The sequence below is a fragment of the Lasioglossum baleicum genome, chromosome 8, assembly GCF_051020765.1.
Source record: "Lasioglossum baleicum chromosome 8, iyLasBale1, whole genome shotgun sequence".
Lineage (NCBI taxonomy): Eukaryota > Metazoa > Arthropoda > Insecta > Hymenoptera > Halictidae > Lasioglossum > Lasioglossum baleicum.
Window position 1 is genome coordinate 2,302,517 of NC_134936.1, and position 17,790 is coordinate 2,320,306.

At 38.2% G+C, this 17,790-nt stretch overlaps 2 protein-coding genes across 3 annotated transcripts in view; one reads left to right on the forward strand and one right to left on the reverse strand.

The window, feature by feature from the left end:
* Nucleotides 1-17,790, forward strand: part of LOC143211118 (acyl-CoA Delta-9 desaturase-like) — a 285,417-nt gene that overhangs the window by 185,251 nt on the left and 82,376 nt on the right. The window lies entirely within an intron of this gene.
* On the reverse strand, nt 14,084-14,745 carry LOC143211620 (uncharacterized). Its single transcript, XM_076429452.1, has 2 exons — nt 14,341-14,745; nt 14,084-14,227 (listed from the first exon to the last, which is right to left on the reverse strand). Exons 1-2 carry the CDS (start codon nt 14,743-14,745, stop codon nt 14,084-14,086), a joined length of 549 nt encoding a protein of 182 aa, XP_076285567.1.

Consider the following 17,790-nt stretch of genomic DNA (forward strand, 5'->3'; position numbering starts at 1 on the left):
TTAAATTATAAAAAATGCAAAGCTAATCATTAATTTTTTTTGTATACATATTATTAAGACCCTATGGTGCCACCGATTTTTATTTGGTTATAATCCAAAAATTTGCGACTTTATGTTACTTTTCCACAAATAAGGTCACAATGGTTTTAGAAAGTGCGAGATAAACGATTATTTCGAATCCACATTTATTAATATTAAGATTTTTAAAACTAAGAAAATATGAAAAAACTATCCGAATACCCAAAGTCACAAGTTTTTCATTAAATTATATCATAGTGTAACCATAAGAGTATTTAATAAAAATGATTTCAGTTGAAAAAATATTTGTTTTCATAGTTTATTTTGCAATTGTTTTTTAAACAGGCGCATTGCTATCATACCGCCAGAAAATTGAAAAAAAAAATTATGATAATATAGCCCCAAGTGTCCTCTTTACGGCCCCGTTTTTAAAAATACGGATACTTCAAAATTGGCGACATGACAATTATTTGAAGTGAACGCTGTTTCGTCCTACGCCGGACGAAAATTGAAATTATTTGATTTTCCTCCTACGTCGTCAGACGGCGAGGCCCCATGATACCCCAAGATACGGCGGAGGATGCAGCGGAGGACGAGAAATGGTTTGCAGTAGTTGTCGGCAATGCCAGCATTGTTCCCCATAGCTCCCCGTAACGACCCTAGTGCTCTATGCTATACCAGGTATAGGAAGGTATTGCATGGTATAGATATAGATATAGTATAGGTACCTAGTGCAGGAGGCGGCGAAGGACGAAAAATGATTTGAAGCTTCCCGAAACCTTGCGATCCGCCTAGACACACGTACACGCTGCCCGAGCGGTTACTGTGTGAGTGCGCCGCGCGGTACGGCTGGTCAAAGTCAAGCCTGCTTGCAGAGCCTCCCGAATAGACATCTTGCTGCCGAATAATGAAAACTACGCTTCGAAAACGCAAAAGTAGACCATCTTAGACACCGTGCGCAATAGATTGATCTTTTATCTAGCGATTGAGACTACGTAGTGGTTCCAAATGTGTATAATAGAGAAATGGTTTGTCAGTTACCGAACCCTTGCGATCCGGCTAGGCACACGTACACGCTGCCCGAGCGGCGAGTGTGTAAGTGCGCCGCGTGGTACAGACATCTTGCTGCCGAAGATTGAAAATTACGCTTCGAAAACGCAAAATTAGGCCAACTTAGACACCATGTGCAATAGATTGATCTTTTATCTAGCGATTGAGACTACGTAGTGGTTCCAAATGTGTATAATAGAGAAATGGTTTGTCAGTTACCGAACCCTTGCGATCCGTCTAGGCACACGTACACGCTGCCCGAGTGACGAGTGTGTGAGTGCGCCGCGCGGTACAGCATCTTGCTGCCGAATAATTAAAATTATGCCTCGAAAACGCAAAAGTTGGCCATCTTAGACACCATACGCATTAGATTGATCTTTTATCTAGCGATTGAGACTACGTAGTGGTTCCAAATGTGTATAATAGAGAAATGGTTTGTCAGTTACACACTGACGCTGTATCATCGTGAGCCGTATAGTGACGTCACGTTTACGTATGAAGCCTAACTTACCGGGAACATGCTTTTTCTCGTCCACTGTTTTACCGATACAGCAGAAACAGATATTAGCGCCCCGTAGCGAAAAATGCCGGACCTATACTTGGATCCTAAACCTCCGTTGAGGGGTATGTTTCCGTACTTTACAAAGTGTGTGTTTAAACACGTATGGTTTAACATAATAAACGTTGCATTGGCATTGTATGTGACCTCGCAACTTCTGTTGCTGTCTGATTTTTCTATAAGAACCCTAAATTTCTCGATATTTAAGAAAATAGCAGTGGCAGCACTGTCGCGCCGCCCAATTTTTGTCGAACTCCGCTACATGCTGCCGAATAATGAAAATTACGCCTCGAAAACGCAAAAGTAGGCCATTTTAGACAGCAACGGCAATTGGTGGGTCTTTTATCTATCGATTGTGACTACGTAGGGGCTCCAAATGTGCATTAGCGAGACGTACTTTGTAAAGTACGAAACCCTTGCAATCCTCGTGTACATATACAGTGTCTAGCGGTGTGTTAGGGTGCCACCACACTCTCCTCAAGCCGGACCCACACCCTTAAGGTATGATACATTCACATTCAACGGTGACCGATACCATCAGTTCGAATAGCGCCACCTGATGGATGTACGATATGAGAAAGTGTCCAGTCGAGTAATGGCGTTGTCTGTGTGAGCCTCGTGCGAGAACCACCTTTTTGTTAGAGCTGTGTAATATTAGTTTAACGGAATAAACCAGTTTTGTGTTATAAACCTAAACCACGCGTCATTTATTTAATAGTTGTAATACGTAAATGCTGCACAAGACGACAACGTAGAAAATTCAGTAATTAATTCATCAACAAAAGAAACTGCAGTTGTGGAAAAATTGGAGCTGCGAAACTAACAGTTGAAACAATTGGCTTTATTAATACCAATATGAATTTATAAAATATTGCATTGTAAAGACAGCATTAAAAAGGTACAAAAGAAATGACAATTGCTCGTCGACGGAAATTCGATTGCACAGTAAATAAAACGGTGAACCGTAATTTTATTTCCCCGCGATTTTTGTAGTAGTGTAGAATTTTCCGGTGGATTTGCTGTACGTTCTTCTTTAAACAATTTTCATCTGGTCAGAAGGACGAAACGAATCGGCGCAGCGAACGGTTTACGTCCGGCGTTGTTTAAATTGTTCACCGCAAGTTACTCGGTGAAAATATGACACGCGCGTCCGGTACCTTGACTAGGTAAAACGTTTTATGATAATAAATTTCCCGAGCGGTGTTTGAACGTGAAATTAATCTCATGGCGTGCAGAAGCGACGAATTAATTAAAAACTGCTCGACACCGTTGCCGAACGAGGCGTGGGGAGAGATGCGCGATAATATCTGCCGGGGAAAAAATTTTTCGCGGAAAATTCAACTTGCACTGTTGCATCGACTGCCAGTTAGCCAGCCGATGGACGCGCGAAGGAAAATTTAGTTGGATAAATACTGTGGTTCTACTACAGACTGCCCCGGCACGTTAAATACTTTCTTCTTTTTTTCGACGCGCACGTGCGTTTAAAAGTAGCGTGAACATTTTAACCAATTGGGGGAATTCAGAAAATCTGACGGGTTTAGATAGAATATTCGCAACGGAGGGAATTAAAAAACGCTGCCATAAAAATCGATGAAGCTTTCATATTTTGTTTCATTGAACAAATAAACGTGGTAAAAGAACCGTAACGCTATTTAACTTCGTTCCCTTCCGTTCGCTCGTGCTGAATACATTTTCGTTTATTTTTATCGGTAAAATTGTTGCCCACCATGCAAATGAGACAATGTTTTACTGAAATGTTTCTATAGTTTCGTTAACTATATCTGTTATACAAAAGTTACTCAACATTGTATTGGGTTGGCAAATAAGTTCGCTCGGTTTTTAAGAGTAGAATAAATCACAAAAACTGAACGAACTTATTTGCCAACCCAATATAATACTGCGTCAGGCTCGTTACGAAGATTTCGGACAGAATACACTAACAATAAGTACAACTGTAATTTTTTTTAAATGGAAACAAAATTTTATAATAAAATAAGTACAATAAATACAAACTTCGTCAGAAGTTTCAAATAAGAAGTCAAAGAATCCAGCGATCATGCGAGAACTTGGAGCAGAAATGTGTCAGTATGTGTGTGATGTATAGTATGTATTGGGATTCATCTGTGTCCAAAAAATGTAGGATAACGATTTATAGTACGACAAGTGAAATATGTTCGTGCTATGGTCATGCTAATGGTCAGACAAGTGGAAGAAGTGTGATGCATTGTGAAGCAAGTAGAATCAGCCTGGCCAATAATCGTACAAGTAAAATTGAGACAATCTGTAATCTGTATAGGCAGAGATCATACAAGCAAAATTAGGACAATGTACAGTGACACAAGTAGAATAGAAACAGCCTACAATCGGACGAGTAGAATGGGGTCAACGTTTGCCGAGGCAAGTGCATGGGTTTGGTTTATGGCTAGATAAGTGGAATAATATGGGTGGTTTGTAACCGGGCAAATGGAATAGGGGTGCCTATGGTTTGGCAAATAGAATGGGGCGGACATGTGGTCGCCCCAGTGGATTCTGGGTGATGTATGAGTAGTAGGTTGCAGATGTTTATGCAATATTCAATTTCTGTAGATGAGTTTTAAGAAAGTGGAAGAAAATACAATGTTATTTCCAGTGGTAGTAGCCTTTGCAGATCTCAAAAATATCAAAATTGTACTAAATTCTGTCGAATTTTGTATTGACCCTTTTTTGGAGATTTTCAGAAGCCATAAATGCATAAAAATCCGCAGTCTAATGATTAGATAAATGGAATAGGAATGCACAAACATATAATTGAGTTAATAATTTCAATTTAAAATACAGCATTTTAAAAGAATTTCAATTTTATTATAGCATTTATAGTGATCTATGCTAGATAAATGGAATAGGAATGCGCAAACATAATTGAATTAATAATTTAAATACTTGCAATACTCGGAACATAGGAATATGCTATACTGTTCCAATTGTTTTCAATTTTATTGCAGCATTCAACTTAACTTTTATGTTTAAAGCAAACTTCCTTAGTAATTATAAGGAATCCTCTTCAGATTCCTTAATGCCACTAAATGACCAAACCTATTTTAAACATTAGGTGTGTATTATTCAATCAATTTTTAAAATTGTTTCATCCGTGGAATAATCGATTATGTAGGTAAATGAATGGCTTAATTATCAATTCTATCAATGGCTTAATGTTCCCTTCATCAAAAATTTACAATCATCATCCCTAAAAGTGATCATTCCTGCAGAATATTACGAATATATGAATATTAATACAATAGCATCAGGTGTTTCATATGTAGGCTGCGGATATATGTGTAATTTAAAACAGTAAAAAGATTAAACGAATTTAAAAATGCTGCTACATTATTTTCAACCTATTAAACGTATTAAAAAACGAATTAAATTTCTATTTCTCTCCAATTTGCTGCGAATCAGGTAGAAAATGTTTACTTTTCATAAAGATCCTCTATTCACGAGATATTTATGAATTACTTCAGCAATTTGAATTTACGGAGAATTTAAAAATATCTTCGGTTAATCACTGAGAGTTTGTACAATTTTTCCAAACGTTGTAGTTCCTCGAACGAATTTTCTTCGAGAGAGACCGACCTTCAGTGGACGATAATGGGCGAAATTACGAGAAAAATTACGCGAAATTACGAGAAATAACGAGAAAAATTTCCCGTTACATTTTCGTCGGATAACGCTTGAGGCGAACCGTATGGCGGCTCGATTGGTCAGAAATCAAAGATAAATCGCTCGGAGAAACGACTATCGTTACGGTGCGAAGATACTGTATCGATCGCGGGAATATCCCGTGAGATTATACGAATTCTTCATCATCCACGCCCACCCTTCCTTCATTAATCTGTTCGGCTAACGTCGCGTTCGGAAGAAAAATTTCTCAGGCTATGTGTTGTGCTTCCGTTTCGCGACACATCTGACCCCGATAAGACCGATCACGCTTACGCGGACTATCCTAATCCCTTCTGATAGTCGTTTCAATAACGCGGCTCCATAGGGACCATGGCAGATTTTATGGAAATATTCCATGGAGATGTATTGGCCATCTGTGTAATTGCAGATGCGGAAATTCTGTTAATACTTTGTTAAAGACTAAAATAACATGAATTCTGCAGATCATTGTAGATCAATTACACAGTACAAAGTCGTGGACCGCAAATTTCCATGTATAAGTTTGTTGAAATTGTAAATAGTTAAACAAAAATTCAATATTTTAACAACACATCGAAAGATTTTAAACGTTTATGATACACGTCTGAGAATTTCTTAAAAGATTGTTTAATAACCAAATGAATTAATCCAATGAATTCTTTCAGGATTATATATTTTAATTTCTCTTTTTAACAGACTTCTAAAAATGATATTTCTCATCAATTTATAAACTTTAGTGTAGTTTATAATTCAAAGAGAAATTAGCTCCCTTTTCCAGTGTAACATGGTCATTAAAAAACATATTGCAGACTTTTGAAAGATAAATCAGTGATAATAAATTTTCAGATGTTTTCGGCGCAACGGTTCAATCGTTTATTACGAATTATAAAACAACTTTGCTAATTGTCAAACAAAATCAACGTTTTGATCCTAGTTTGGATTTTTTTCAAGATTTATTTGAATCGCGTCTGTAAATTAAATATGTTATAGTAATTTTGAAAAAACAGAAATATTGAATGATTGAATGTAAGAAATATTGTTCATAAAGACACACTCACTTGTAAATCAGTGAGTAGTACACAGTCGAGGTAAAGTTATAGATACAGTATTGAATTTATTATAAGTTATGTAATTACAAAGTGAGGTGGATCGGAAATATACAGAGATGATACAGAGCAGTGTTCCGATTGTCTCTAGGAAGTGTTACACACAGACTGACTATTCATCCATCTATCCATGCATTATCGCGTTACAGCATCACCCTCTACCGGCCGTCAGCCATGAAACACACAGGTGGCGTTGTGCCTGCTCGATGCATCGAACACGATCGCACATCTATATGGGCGATTTCCAACACTCCCCCTTGTTCGATGTATCGACAATAATTTTTAAAGTGGATCTCAGTATAATTTTAGCAAATCAACGCATACATTATGCTTGTCTTTTGCTAATCCTTTGGTCAGCACATCCGCTGCCATAAGATTCGTACTTATGTATTCTATACATATGTCGCCTCTTTCGCGTGCTTCTCGTGAGAAGTGATACCTTATATCTATGTGTTTACTACGCGCATGATAAATACTATTTTTACACAACTCAATCGCGCTTTGGTTGTCGCAATAAATTTTCGTTGGATTATTTATTAACTCATTGTAGCCAACGTGTCTTAACAAATTTCTTATATAAATGACTTCTTTGGTTGCGTCTGAGAGGGTCATATATTCGGCCTCCATGGTCGAAAGCGCTACGGTTTTCTGCTTCCTACTATTCCAGCTGACTGGTCCTCCGGCTAAATACAGGGTGTCCCAAAACCCCTTCGACTCCGGGAAATGGGAGGTTCCTTAGGTCATTTGAAGCAACATTTTCCTTTGCACCAACGTCAGCCGGGGCTTTGTTTAGGAGTTATTAACGAAAAACACGGACCAATCAGAGCGAGACCTAGACGCGCGATGGCACGTTCAGCCCGGCGCGCCGGGAGACGAGCGTGGTGTAACGCCGCGATGCCGTAACGAACAAGAGTTTCTCGAGATCATGTGAATCCTCCCCGATTTGGATGAGCTTTGGATATGTTGTCAAGACCATGATTCTGAACAACATTTCCCTTTACAGTTTTTGTCGGCCGGCTTTAGTTTACGCGATAAATGTAAAAACTTTAAATTGTAAATCGATCGATTGTACTATCTTTTACCCGATTTGGATGAGCTTTGGATATGTTGTCAAGACCATGATTCTGAACAACATTTCCTTTAGACTTTTTGTCGGTCGCGGAAGAACTTTACTTGTCAATTCATATGGGTGGATCTTTTTACCCGACTTACGGCAACGTTACCCGAACGAGAGAAGAAGCAGAAACTGATTGTATTGAAAACTCACTTATTCAGCCGTAAATTCATTTGCTGCTTCGAAATGTGTGTCGCTGGGTCACTCGGTGACGAACTGTACAGATGTCTTCAGGTATACGACAGTACCGAAAGCTAAGGGACGTACGGCCAGGTCGACGAACTGCACAGCCGGTGGTAGAAGGCCTAAGGGATGCGCGGTCAAGTCGACGATCCAGAATTTCAGTTTCACTTTCGAATCGATAAATAATTCGTATGTTTATTTCACACAGATGCCTTGAAATTTTTCCACACTCACAATCACTGTTCACATTTGTCAACACATAGTTATGCACTAATAATAATTGCCATATCCCTTGTCCTGCTGCACAAATTACAACAATCAGGTAATGCAATCACTAGACTGCGGATTTCATGCATTTGTAGCAAACGTGAGTAGGTGCATTTTAAGACACTAGAGAGATTAAAATAATTTCAAAACACCAATGTATTATTTTCAACTTCTTAAAATGATCACAATCAAATATCTGTCTGGCTCCTGTCCCTTGTAATAGCGGCAGCCAACTTTCATTTTACATAAAGATCCGCAGTCTAGTGATTAGATTAAATAATCGTTTAATTAGTTTAAGCAATTATTATTAGTGCATAACTATGTGTTGACAAATGTGAACAGTGATTGTGAGTGTGGAAAAATTTCAAGGCATCTGTGTGAAATAAACATACGAATTATTTATCAATTCGAAAATGAAAGTGAAATTCTGGATCGTCGACTTGACCGCGCATCCTTTAGGCCTTCTACCACCGGCTGTGCACATCGTCGACCTGGCCGTACGTCCCTTAGCTTTCGGTACTGTCGTATACCTGAAGACATCTGTGCAGTTCGTCACCGAGTGACCCAGCGACACACATTTCGAAGCAGCAAATGGATTTACGGCTGAATAAGTGAGTTTTTAATACAATCAGTTTCTGCTTCTTCCCTCGTTCGGGTAACGTTACCGTAAGTCGGGTAAAGAGATCCACCCATATGAATTGACAAGTAAAGTTCTTCCGACCGACAAAAACTGTAAAGGGTAATGTTGTTCAGAATCATGGTCTTGACAACATATCCACAGCTCATCCAAATCGGGTAAAAGATAGTACATCGATCGATTTACAATTACAAGTTTTTACAATTATGTATGTCGTAAACTAAAGCCGGCCGACAAAAACTGTAAAGGGAAATGTTGTTCAGAATCATGGTCTTGACAACATATCCAAAGCTCATCCAAATCGGGGAGGAGTCACATAATCTCGAGAAACTCTTGTTCGTTACGGCATCGCGGCGTTACACCACGCTCGTCTCCCGGCGCGCCGCACAGTGGGCTGGATCGAGAAATTTAGTGACATCTTGTTATAACTCTTGAACCATAAGAGATATCGGGATGAAATTTGCACTAAAATTCATTAAAAAAATAGTGAATTTTAACTGTAAACAAATAAAATTTTTTCTATTTTGTTAAACAATAATTGTTAATTAATTTTCATTGAATTTTTGTATTAAAATAAAATTGTTTAAGTATAATCTTCCAAACTATTTTTTACTTACTAAATATGTATTTTATATTTACATTTCATACATGTAATGTTTTATAGAATACGTGAAATATAAATTCAAGAAATCTTTTTATAATCAACGCATACAAAATGTACTGAGGAGGTAAAAACGTCTCACAAGCGTGTCAAAAGATATTTTTTATAATAATTTATAATAATTATAAATAATTTTTCAATTTAATTGTTTTAAAATCATGTCTATTCTATATATTACGACCTTTGTTATTTCGTATTATTTCATGTATGTGTAATGTGTTTATAAAAGATAAAAATATCAACAAAAAGATAACAAATATAAAAGATAAGCCAATTATCTTACCAAAACGTTTTTAAATTGATGGTAACTGGTAAACTTTTGGTCAATTTGTTTAATAATAATAATAATAATTAGAGGACCTAACGGCACCTAATCGGATAAGTCAGATCATTTTCATTGGACCTTCCTCTACATATCCCCACAAAAATCATATCCGAACCGATCCGATATTGGAAATTATGATTGTTTAAAGTTATCGGGACGTGCCACCTGACGCATAGCAACTCACATATAGTACTTAAATACCATCCAAATATGAATATTTTTGCAATTGCATTGAAAGTTCGTACCTACCTAAAACAAGTATGTAATTTTTAACAATTAATTAAATTAAAAAAAAATTATTGTTAAAAATATAATGAACGGTAATAATATAACTAGACTAAGAGTTTCTTAGTTTTTCTTAGTGAGTATCACTAATAAAAAAAACAAGAAAAAAAAAATTTTTTTTTAAATAAATAAAAATATGTCTTTATTTGTATTTGTTCTTGAATTTTTCCTACTATTTCTGCTCCTAAATTTCTTAAAATCTTTGTGCCGAGTTTCTTGTGCTTCTTCGCTAAGTTGGCCAATTGGTACTAAGGCATATTTTACAATATCTGCACTATGCATGAGCATAGTATCGTCTTTGTTATAACAAATGCTTAAACGTCATTGTACTTACCAAATTTCCAAATTTATATATTTATGTATATTTATGTATTATGTATATTAATATCACAAATGTGTCAATACTTGATAAACTTAATAACGCTTAAATACACTTAATAAACTTAATAATACTTAAATACACTTAATAAACTATACATATACTTATTTAAGAAACTCTTAGTCTAGTTATATTATTACCGTTCATTATATTTTTAACAATAATTTTTTTTTTATTTAATTAATTGTTAAAAATTACATACTTGTTTTAGGTAGGTACGAACTTTCAATGCAATTGCAAAAATATTCATATTTGGATGGTATTTAAGTACTATATGTGAGTTGCTATGCGTCAGGTGGCACGTCCCGATAACTTTAAACAATCATAACTTCCAATATCGGATCGGTTCGGATATGATTTTTGTGGGGATATGTAGAGGAAGGTCCAATGAAAATGATCTGACTTATCCGATTAGGTTCCGTTAGGTTCCCTAAAAGATACACCTTGCAAATTCTAAGAAAGTATATAGATTTTATTCATTTCATTAAATATTAATTGTTAATAGATTGCGAGCAACCATCCTCAACTAACAGCGTTAATTGTTACCGCAAAGGACTGTTTTTCATTTACACAAAAGACCCAGAAGAAATATTAAATAGGGTAATCAGGACACCTCGATGAAAAGAAGCAATTTTTCGCTGAAAAATACTGCATCCCAAATGTCTATCTTTGTCAATTTATATTAACTACAGTTTTTGTGAACGAACATTAATATTTTCCGCTTCGATGTTGATGGACATTTAGGAAGCAATACGAATTTATTAGAAATCGATATGAGAAAGTCGACTCTTTCGTGAAATGTCACTAAATTTCTCGATCCAGCCCACTGTGCGCCGGGCTGAACGTGCCATCGCGCGTCTAGATCGCGCTCTGATTGGTCCGTGTTTTTCGTTAATAACTCCTAAACAAAGCCCCGGCTGACATTGGTGCAAAGGAAAATGTTGCTTCAAATGACCTAAGGAACCTCCCATTTCCCGGAGTCGAAGGGGTTTTGGGACACCCTGTATATTGCATATCCCGTATTCGATCGCCTGTCTCTTAGATCTCCCCCCCCCCCGTCGGAGTCTACGTACGCGGTTACATGTTTTTCGGTTTTACTGTAGTTTAACCCGTATTCTATAGTTCCCTTCAGGTATCGCAAAACACGCTTCGCTGCTGTCCAATGAGTTGGTTTGGGATCGTTGCAATATCTACTTAATAAGCTAGCCGCGAATGCAATGTCCGGACGCGTCGCGTTGGCTAGATAGTTAATACACCCTACGAGTTTTCGATACGGTTCGTTTATCGCGTCGCATTGACTTGCGTTATTCTCGGATTCCTTTTCTTCGGTTATCTTTGATTCTAATGGAGTCGATATCGGATTACAATTTTCCATACCGAATCTTTTTAATACATTGTTTATATATTGCTTTTGATTGATTTTAATATCTCCGATATCGCCTTCCCTTTCTATTCGCATACCTAATATGTCTTTAATTTTTCCGAGATCTTTCAATTTAAATTGTTTCTTTAATTTTTCTTTAATTTGCGTCATTTTTTTTAAGTTTACGGACGCGACTATCAAATCGCCAACATACACTATTATAACCGTATTTTGATTGTCTTTCAAACCTACATACACACATGGATTTACGACTGTGTTTTTGAACCCTAAACTAATTAAGTAATTGTCTAATTTACGGTACCATTCTCGACCAGCTTGTTTCAGACCGTACAGAGGTTTGTTTAATTTGTAGACTTTGGTTTCGTCTCCTGGCTCTACGAACGTTTCCGCTTGCTCCATGTATATAGTATCATGCAGTTCTCCCTGCACGTATGCGGTCGTTACATCTAGTTGGTGCACATGCATCTCTCTTATGACGCTGGTTGCAAGGAGGGTGCGTATTGTCTCCAGTCTTGCCACGGGTGCGAAAACCTCGTCAAAGTCTATTCCCTCTTGCGACCAACCTTGCTTTATACTTATTGATTGAGCCGTCCTGGTTCCTCTTTATCGTAAAAACCCATTTACATTTTAATACTTTATGATCTTTCGGTCTACTCACCAGGGTCCATGTGTTGTTTTGTAGTAATTCATTGTGTTCGGTATTTATTGCTTCCAGTCATCTCTCTTGATTTGGCCCGGTAATTGCTTCTTGTATATTCCTTGGTTCCTCGTTGGTGTCTCGTGTGGAATATATTTTTCTGGGCCCGTCTGGTTTTCCAGTTCTCTCGAGTCTTGGTCGTCCAGGGCCTTTGCTCGTTAATGGATTTGAGACGATGGGTTGGAGTTCATCGTGAATGTTTTCTTGTTGTGTTTCTTTTTCAGTGATGTCTTCCTCTTCCCTTACTTCTTCGAGCTCACTGGAAATAGGCTGCATAGGTGCTTCGAAGAATGTGACTTTGTTTTCCATTGGTGTAGCGGTCCAATTTTCAAGGAATCGCACATCCCTTCTTTTTATTACGGTGCGGGTTCCTTGTTCCCATAGTCTGTAGGCCTTGGCTTCATTTGAGTATCCCACTAGGATGTACTCTTTTCCTTTTGCTGCAAACTTGTTTCTGCTTTTTCCTTTTTCGAGTGCTATTACTCGACTCCCAAAACTTCTCATGAATCCTATGTAAGGTTTCTTCTCTGTCCATATTTCATGAGGGGTGGCTTCTTGATTCGCCTTCGTTGGGCATCGGTTTCTTGTATATGCTGCAGCGTTTATTGCTTCAGCCCATAGTGTTAGCGGTATCCCTGTCTGAGTTAGCATGCAGCGAGCCATTTCAACAAGGGTACGGTTGGCTCTTTCAGCTACTCCGTTCTGCTGCGGAGTGTATTCAACCATCAATTGTCTGGTTATTCCTTCCTCCTTCAGAAAGTTACTGAATTCCCGTGATAGATATTCGGTTCCATTGTCCGTTCTTAATTTCTTTATTTTTGCCCCTGTGTGTTTTTCTGCATAAGCCTTATATTCTTTAAACGCTTCCAATGCCTCCGATCGCTTCTTCAATGGTTTGATGTGTATGTAACGGCTTTTGTCATCTATAAATGTAATGAAGTAGCGTGCTCCCCCTAAAGATTCAACACTGAACGGGCCACAAATGTCACTGTGTACTAGTCCTAGCACTTCTTTTTCACGAGACGTTGATGTTTTGTATGGTAGCTGGTGTATTTTTGCTTTACTGCACACTTTACACACAGGGTTTGAATTTTCAATGTTATCATATATGCCAGCTACCATATCTTTTGCATTTAGTTTACGCACATCATTGTAATTTAGGTGGCCTAATCTATTGTGCCACTTAATCAACGCACTGGACTGTTCGGTTTGTAACATAGCGCACTCCTTTTGTTCTACAGCCTCTTGCACCATGTATAAACCATTATGTTCTTTTGCACGCATCGCAATGCTGCCATCAGGACGTCTCACACTTGCACCGTCTTTATAAAATGTCACTCTGTACCCGTTTTTAGTTATCTGTGACACTGATAGCAAATTGTTCTTAAAACCAGGCACTAACACTGCTTCTTTCAGTTGCACTTTGTTTTTCTGGTTGCTCGCCACATTAACTTGTATACTTATATCTCCTTTTCCTGTTGATGACACTTGTTCTTCCGTTGCTGTGAAGATTTGTGTTTCATGGACTTTGATTCTGTCAAACTTTTTCTTTTCGTTACTCATGTGGGCAGTTGCACCACTATCTAAAAACCATACGTTTGACTTTCTTTCCATATTGTATAATGCTGTACATAGTATTGCATCGTTGTTTTTCTGTGTGTACTCGTTGTTCCTTGAACGGCATTCACTCGCACGATGTCCATATTTGTTACACCTGTTGCAATTTCCCTGGAACTTCATTCATTATTTGTGTGTTTCCAGTCCTTTGAGTATTTGTTGTTGTATTTCTTCTTCGACATCATGGCACTGTCTTGGCGAGTTTCTTCTTGTGTGATGTTGTTGTTTTCTGTTTTTCTCGCTTCCTCCTCGATAAGCTTTATTCTGAGGCTTTCGAGGTTAGGAAGTTCGTCACGTGTCTCTATTGCGACGGCAAAGTTTTCGTACTCTGTCGGTAACGACCCTAACAACATTATCGATCGTAGATCGTCGGGTATGTTTACCCCCACTTCTTCCAGTTGCTCTAGCTTGTTCTGGAAGGAATTCGTGTATTGCGTCATCGTTTGATCCGGCCCTTTTTTCATTCTATGTAATTCTCTGTACAATGCTGCTCTTCTCACTGGGCCTTTCGATTCGAATATTCTTTTTAGAGTTTCCCAAGCTTCATATGATGTATTTGCCCTCTTCACGTGGTTCAGTTGATTTTCTTGTACGCTGAGAAGTATCAACGCCAACGCCTTATCATCCTTTTTGTCCCATTCGCGTTGGTTCTCTGCAGTTTTGGGCTCTGTTCCATTTGTATATGTCCACAATTCATTGTAGACGAGTAGACTTTTTACTTGGATTTTCCATGTCTCGTAGTTTTTCTCGCCTAGCTTTGGTATGTGATTGGGGTTGATCGTGGCCATGTTTTTTTTTTTTCGTTTCACTTTTCACTTCCTTGCTTTTTACTTTCGTTATTTTTTTACTCACTTCGCGCAGTTAAAAAAATTTGCCCTGGGCCCATAACCTATTGAATTTATTATAAGTTATGTAATTACAAAGTGAGGTGGATCGGAAATATACAGAGATGATACAGAGCAGTGTTCCGATTGTCTCTAGGAAGTGTTACACACAGACTGACTATTCATCCATCCATCCATGCATTATCGCGTTACAGCATCACCCTCTACCGGCCGTCAGCCACGAAACACACAGGTGGCATTGGGCCTGCTCGATGCATCGAACACGATCGCACATCTATATGGGCGATTTCCAACACACAGTTTATAATAAATTCTATGAATAGCAGCGCTCATTTCTCAAAGGTAATGCGCAGCAACCAGTCGATCACGTCTCTTGAATAATTCAACCAAAAATTTCATCCATAATCCACGCACTGTCGACCAGCTGAAGAACGTTATGCAGTTCGGGAGGATTTCCATCAGTTTACTCGAACTAGTAGAGCAAGTAAACGATTTCCGCGGCGCATTTCCTTCGAACCGGGATCACGTGTCGAAGACTACTTCCTCAGGTCCTTCGAGTCCTTCGGGATCCTCTACATCAACTGTAGATTACTCTTTTCTCAGCTGTCGATCGACCTGGCGCTAATTGTTAAGTTGAGAATCTGAAGAAATCGAACAGTACCTATACCAGAGGTCCCCAAACTTTTTTGTCTCGCAGACCCCTTGCCAAGTTTTTCTGTTTTGTGTAGACCCCCGCCTTTCTAATATTGAATTGTTACAAATTCATCGACTTGAAATATGTTTTTGACAGCTGACACAGTGCTACTCACTTTGATAGGTTTAACTGTAGAGTGAAAAAGTAAAAAAAACACATTTTAAGTTTTATACATTTATTAATTAAAACGGCACAAAATGCAAATCTAGTAAAATTATAACATAAAATAACTACACAGAAAAATATATGATTTCAATGGGAGGGATGAGCTTGATGATTTAATAGCAAATTTTCAATATTTGGCTTCAACTTCGTTAGGTTTAACCTTAAATCTCCTCGATCGGTGATTTCTAATCTGTTTCTTTTTTTTGTAAGAAGATTGGTAACCGCGCTGAAACCCATTTCCACGAGGTACGAAGATGGGAAAGCTATCAAAAACTTTCTCGCGATAGTCCATAATACTGGATAAGTAGTAGGTATATCTCTCTGGAGCCAAAATTGCTGATATCCCTTTCTGAACTGTACCTTAAGTTCTTCGTTAGTGCTTATTCCGATTAGTTCTTCTTGTAATATGACATCCGTTTCTTCAATATCACTGTATGGATCGGTAATCCATTGTGGTATTTCCATAGTTAAAACATCCTCGAACCTACTTTCAAAGTCTGTGTGAAGCATATTTAAATGTTGAACGTAGGTTGAAACATCATCATCCTGGCAGTTTGTCTGTGACAAATTGGGAAACTGGGAAAATACGCGCCGTGTGTCCAATATTTTGCTTCATTAGCTTAATTCTGGCAAGAAAAGCTGAAATGATGGACTTTGTTTTTATCAAATTTAGACTGTCACCTTGTAACTGCAAATTAACTTCATTAAATTTAGTAAGCAAGTCTGTTAAATAAGCAATGTCTGGTTTCCACTTAATTAAATTTTCTTTTAAAATTGGATCTTTATCATCCAAAAACTCCAAAACTGTCTCAAACAGTGAAAGAAATCTTGTCAAACATAAGCCTTTTGACAGCCAGCGTACTTCAGTGTGAAGGAGCAATCGATGAAAGTTCTCGTCATTTTCCTCACACAGCTGCGCAAATAACCTAGTATTCAACGCGTTACTTCGAATTTGGTTTACTGCTTTAATGACAAATTGAAGAGATTGATGCAATCTTCCACTCAGACTTTTAGCAACTAAATGTTGTCGATGAATGACACAGTGTATTGCAAACACCCCGGGTACATTTTGTTTTAAATGCCTTATAAATCCACGATAGCGCCCAAAGATGGCCGGTGCTCCATCTGCTGCCGCTGATATTATGTTTGATAAAGGGATCGCTTTTTCCATGAAATAATCTTTCAAAACATTACATATTGATTCCCCTTTAGTGTCTGTTGTCAAAGTTCTCGCAAAGAGCAGTTCTTCGTGGATTTCTTGGTCCATAACAAAACGAACATATGCCAGGTAAAGTTGACTAGTCCAGTTGTATAGAGAAATGAGTCGTTTGCAGATACTTGCACAAGAAGCTTTCAATATCATAACTCATTTCATCAATACGTCTTTGAACAGTGTTGTTGCTCAAAGGAATTTTTTTTATTACATCATATGCAGGTTTGTGTAGAACAGTTCTTAAAATCTCTTCAATTGCTGGCAAAATTAATCAATGGGGGCATCCCACGCCAACCGAGGATCATCAGCGACGTGATCTTTCCAGGACGAATTAGGATCGTCGTTCTCCCTGTGACGACCCAGCCTGATTCGATTGTAGCCATCAATGAGCAATGGGAGCAGCTCGCCTGAAAGAAACCTGCCCGTATTCACCGGCCGCCATATTCTACTGTCCGATAAGTTACCAAGCGATTCCCTGCGAGAATCCTCCCGCCTCATCTATATCCGTTGTCGTCCGCCGTTTCGGGCGAATCCACTTAATCTGTAAGCGTTAAGTAGTATACGCGTGTTCGAGAAAGTCGTGGTTCCCAGTCAGACGTCGAACGTACGTGCTGCGTGGACAAAAGGTTGTATCGTATTCGAGCGTCCAGTAAGGGGAACGGGTCGCAGAACGATAATTTCGCGCGAGTCAGACCCCGGGACGTAATACACGTGTATTCGCTGCATTTTCAAACTCGATTTTCTCGAAAACAAAGCGTCAAACAAAAAAATGTTATTCCTTTTTTTCGACTTATTTTTACATGTAGTATCACCCCCTGCTCGGTTGTACCACCCGTATCTCGATGTATAAAAAAATGGACTTATACCACTTTCAAAAATAACGGCTCATATAATACCGATTGCTAAAACATTGGAA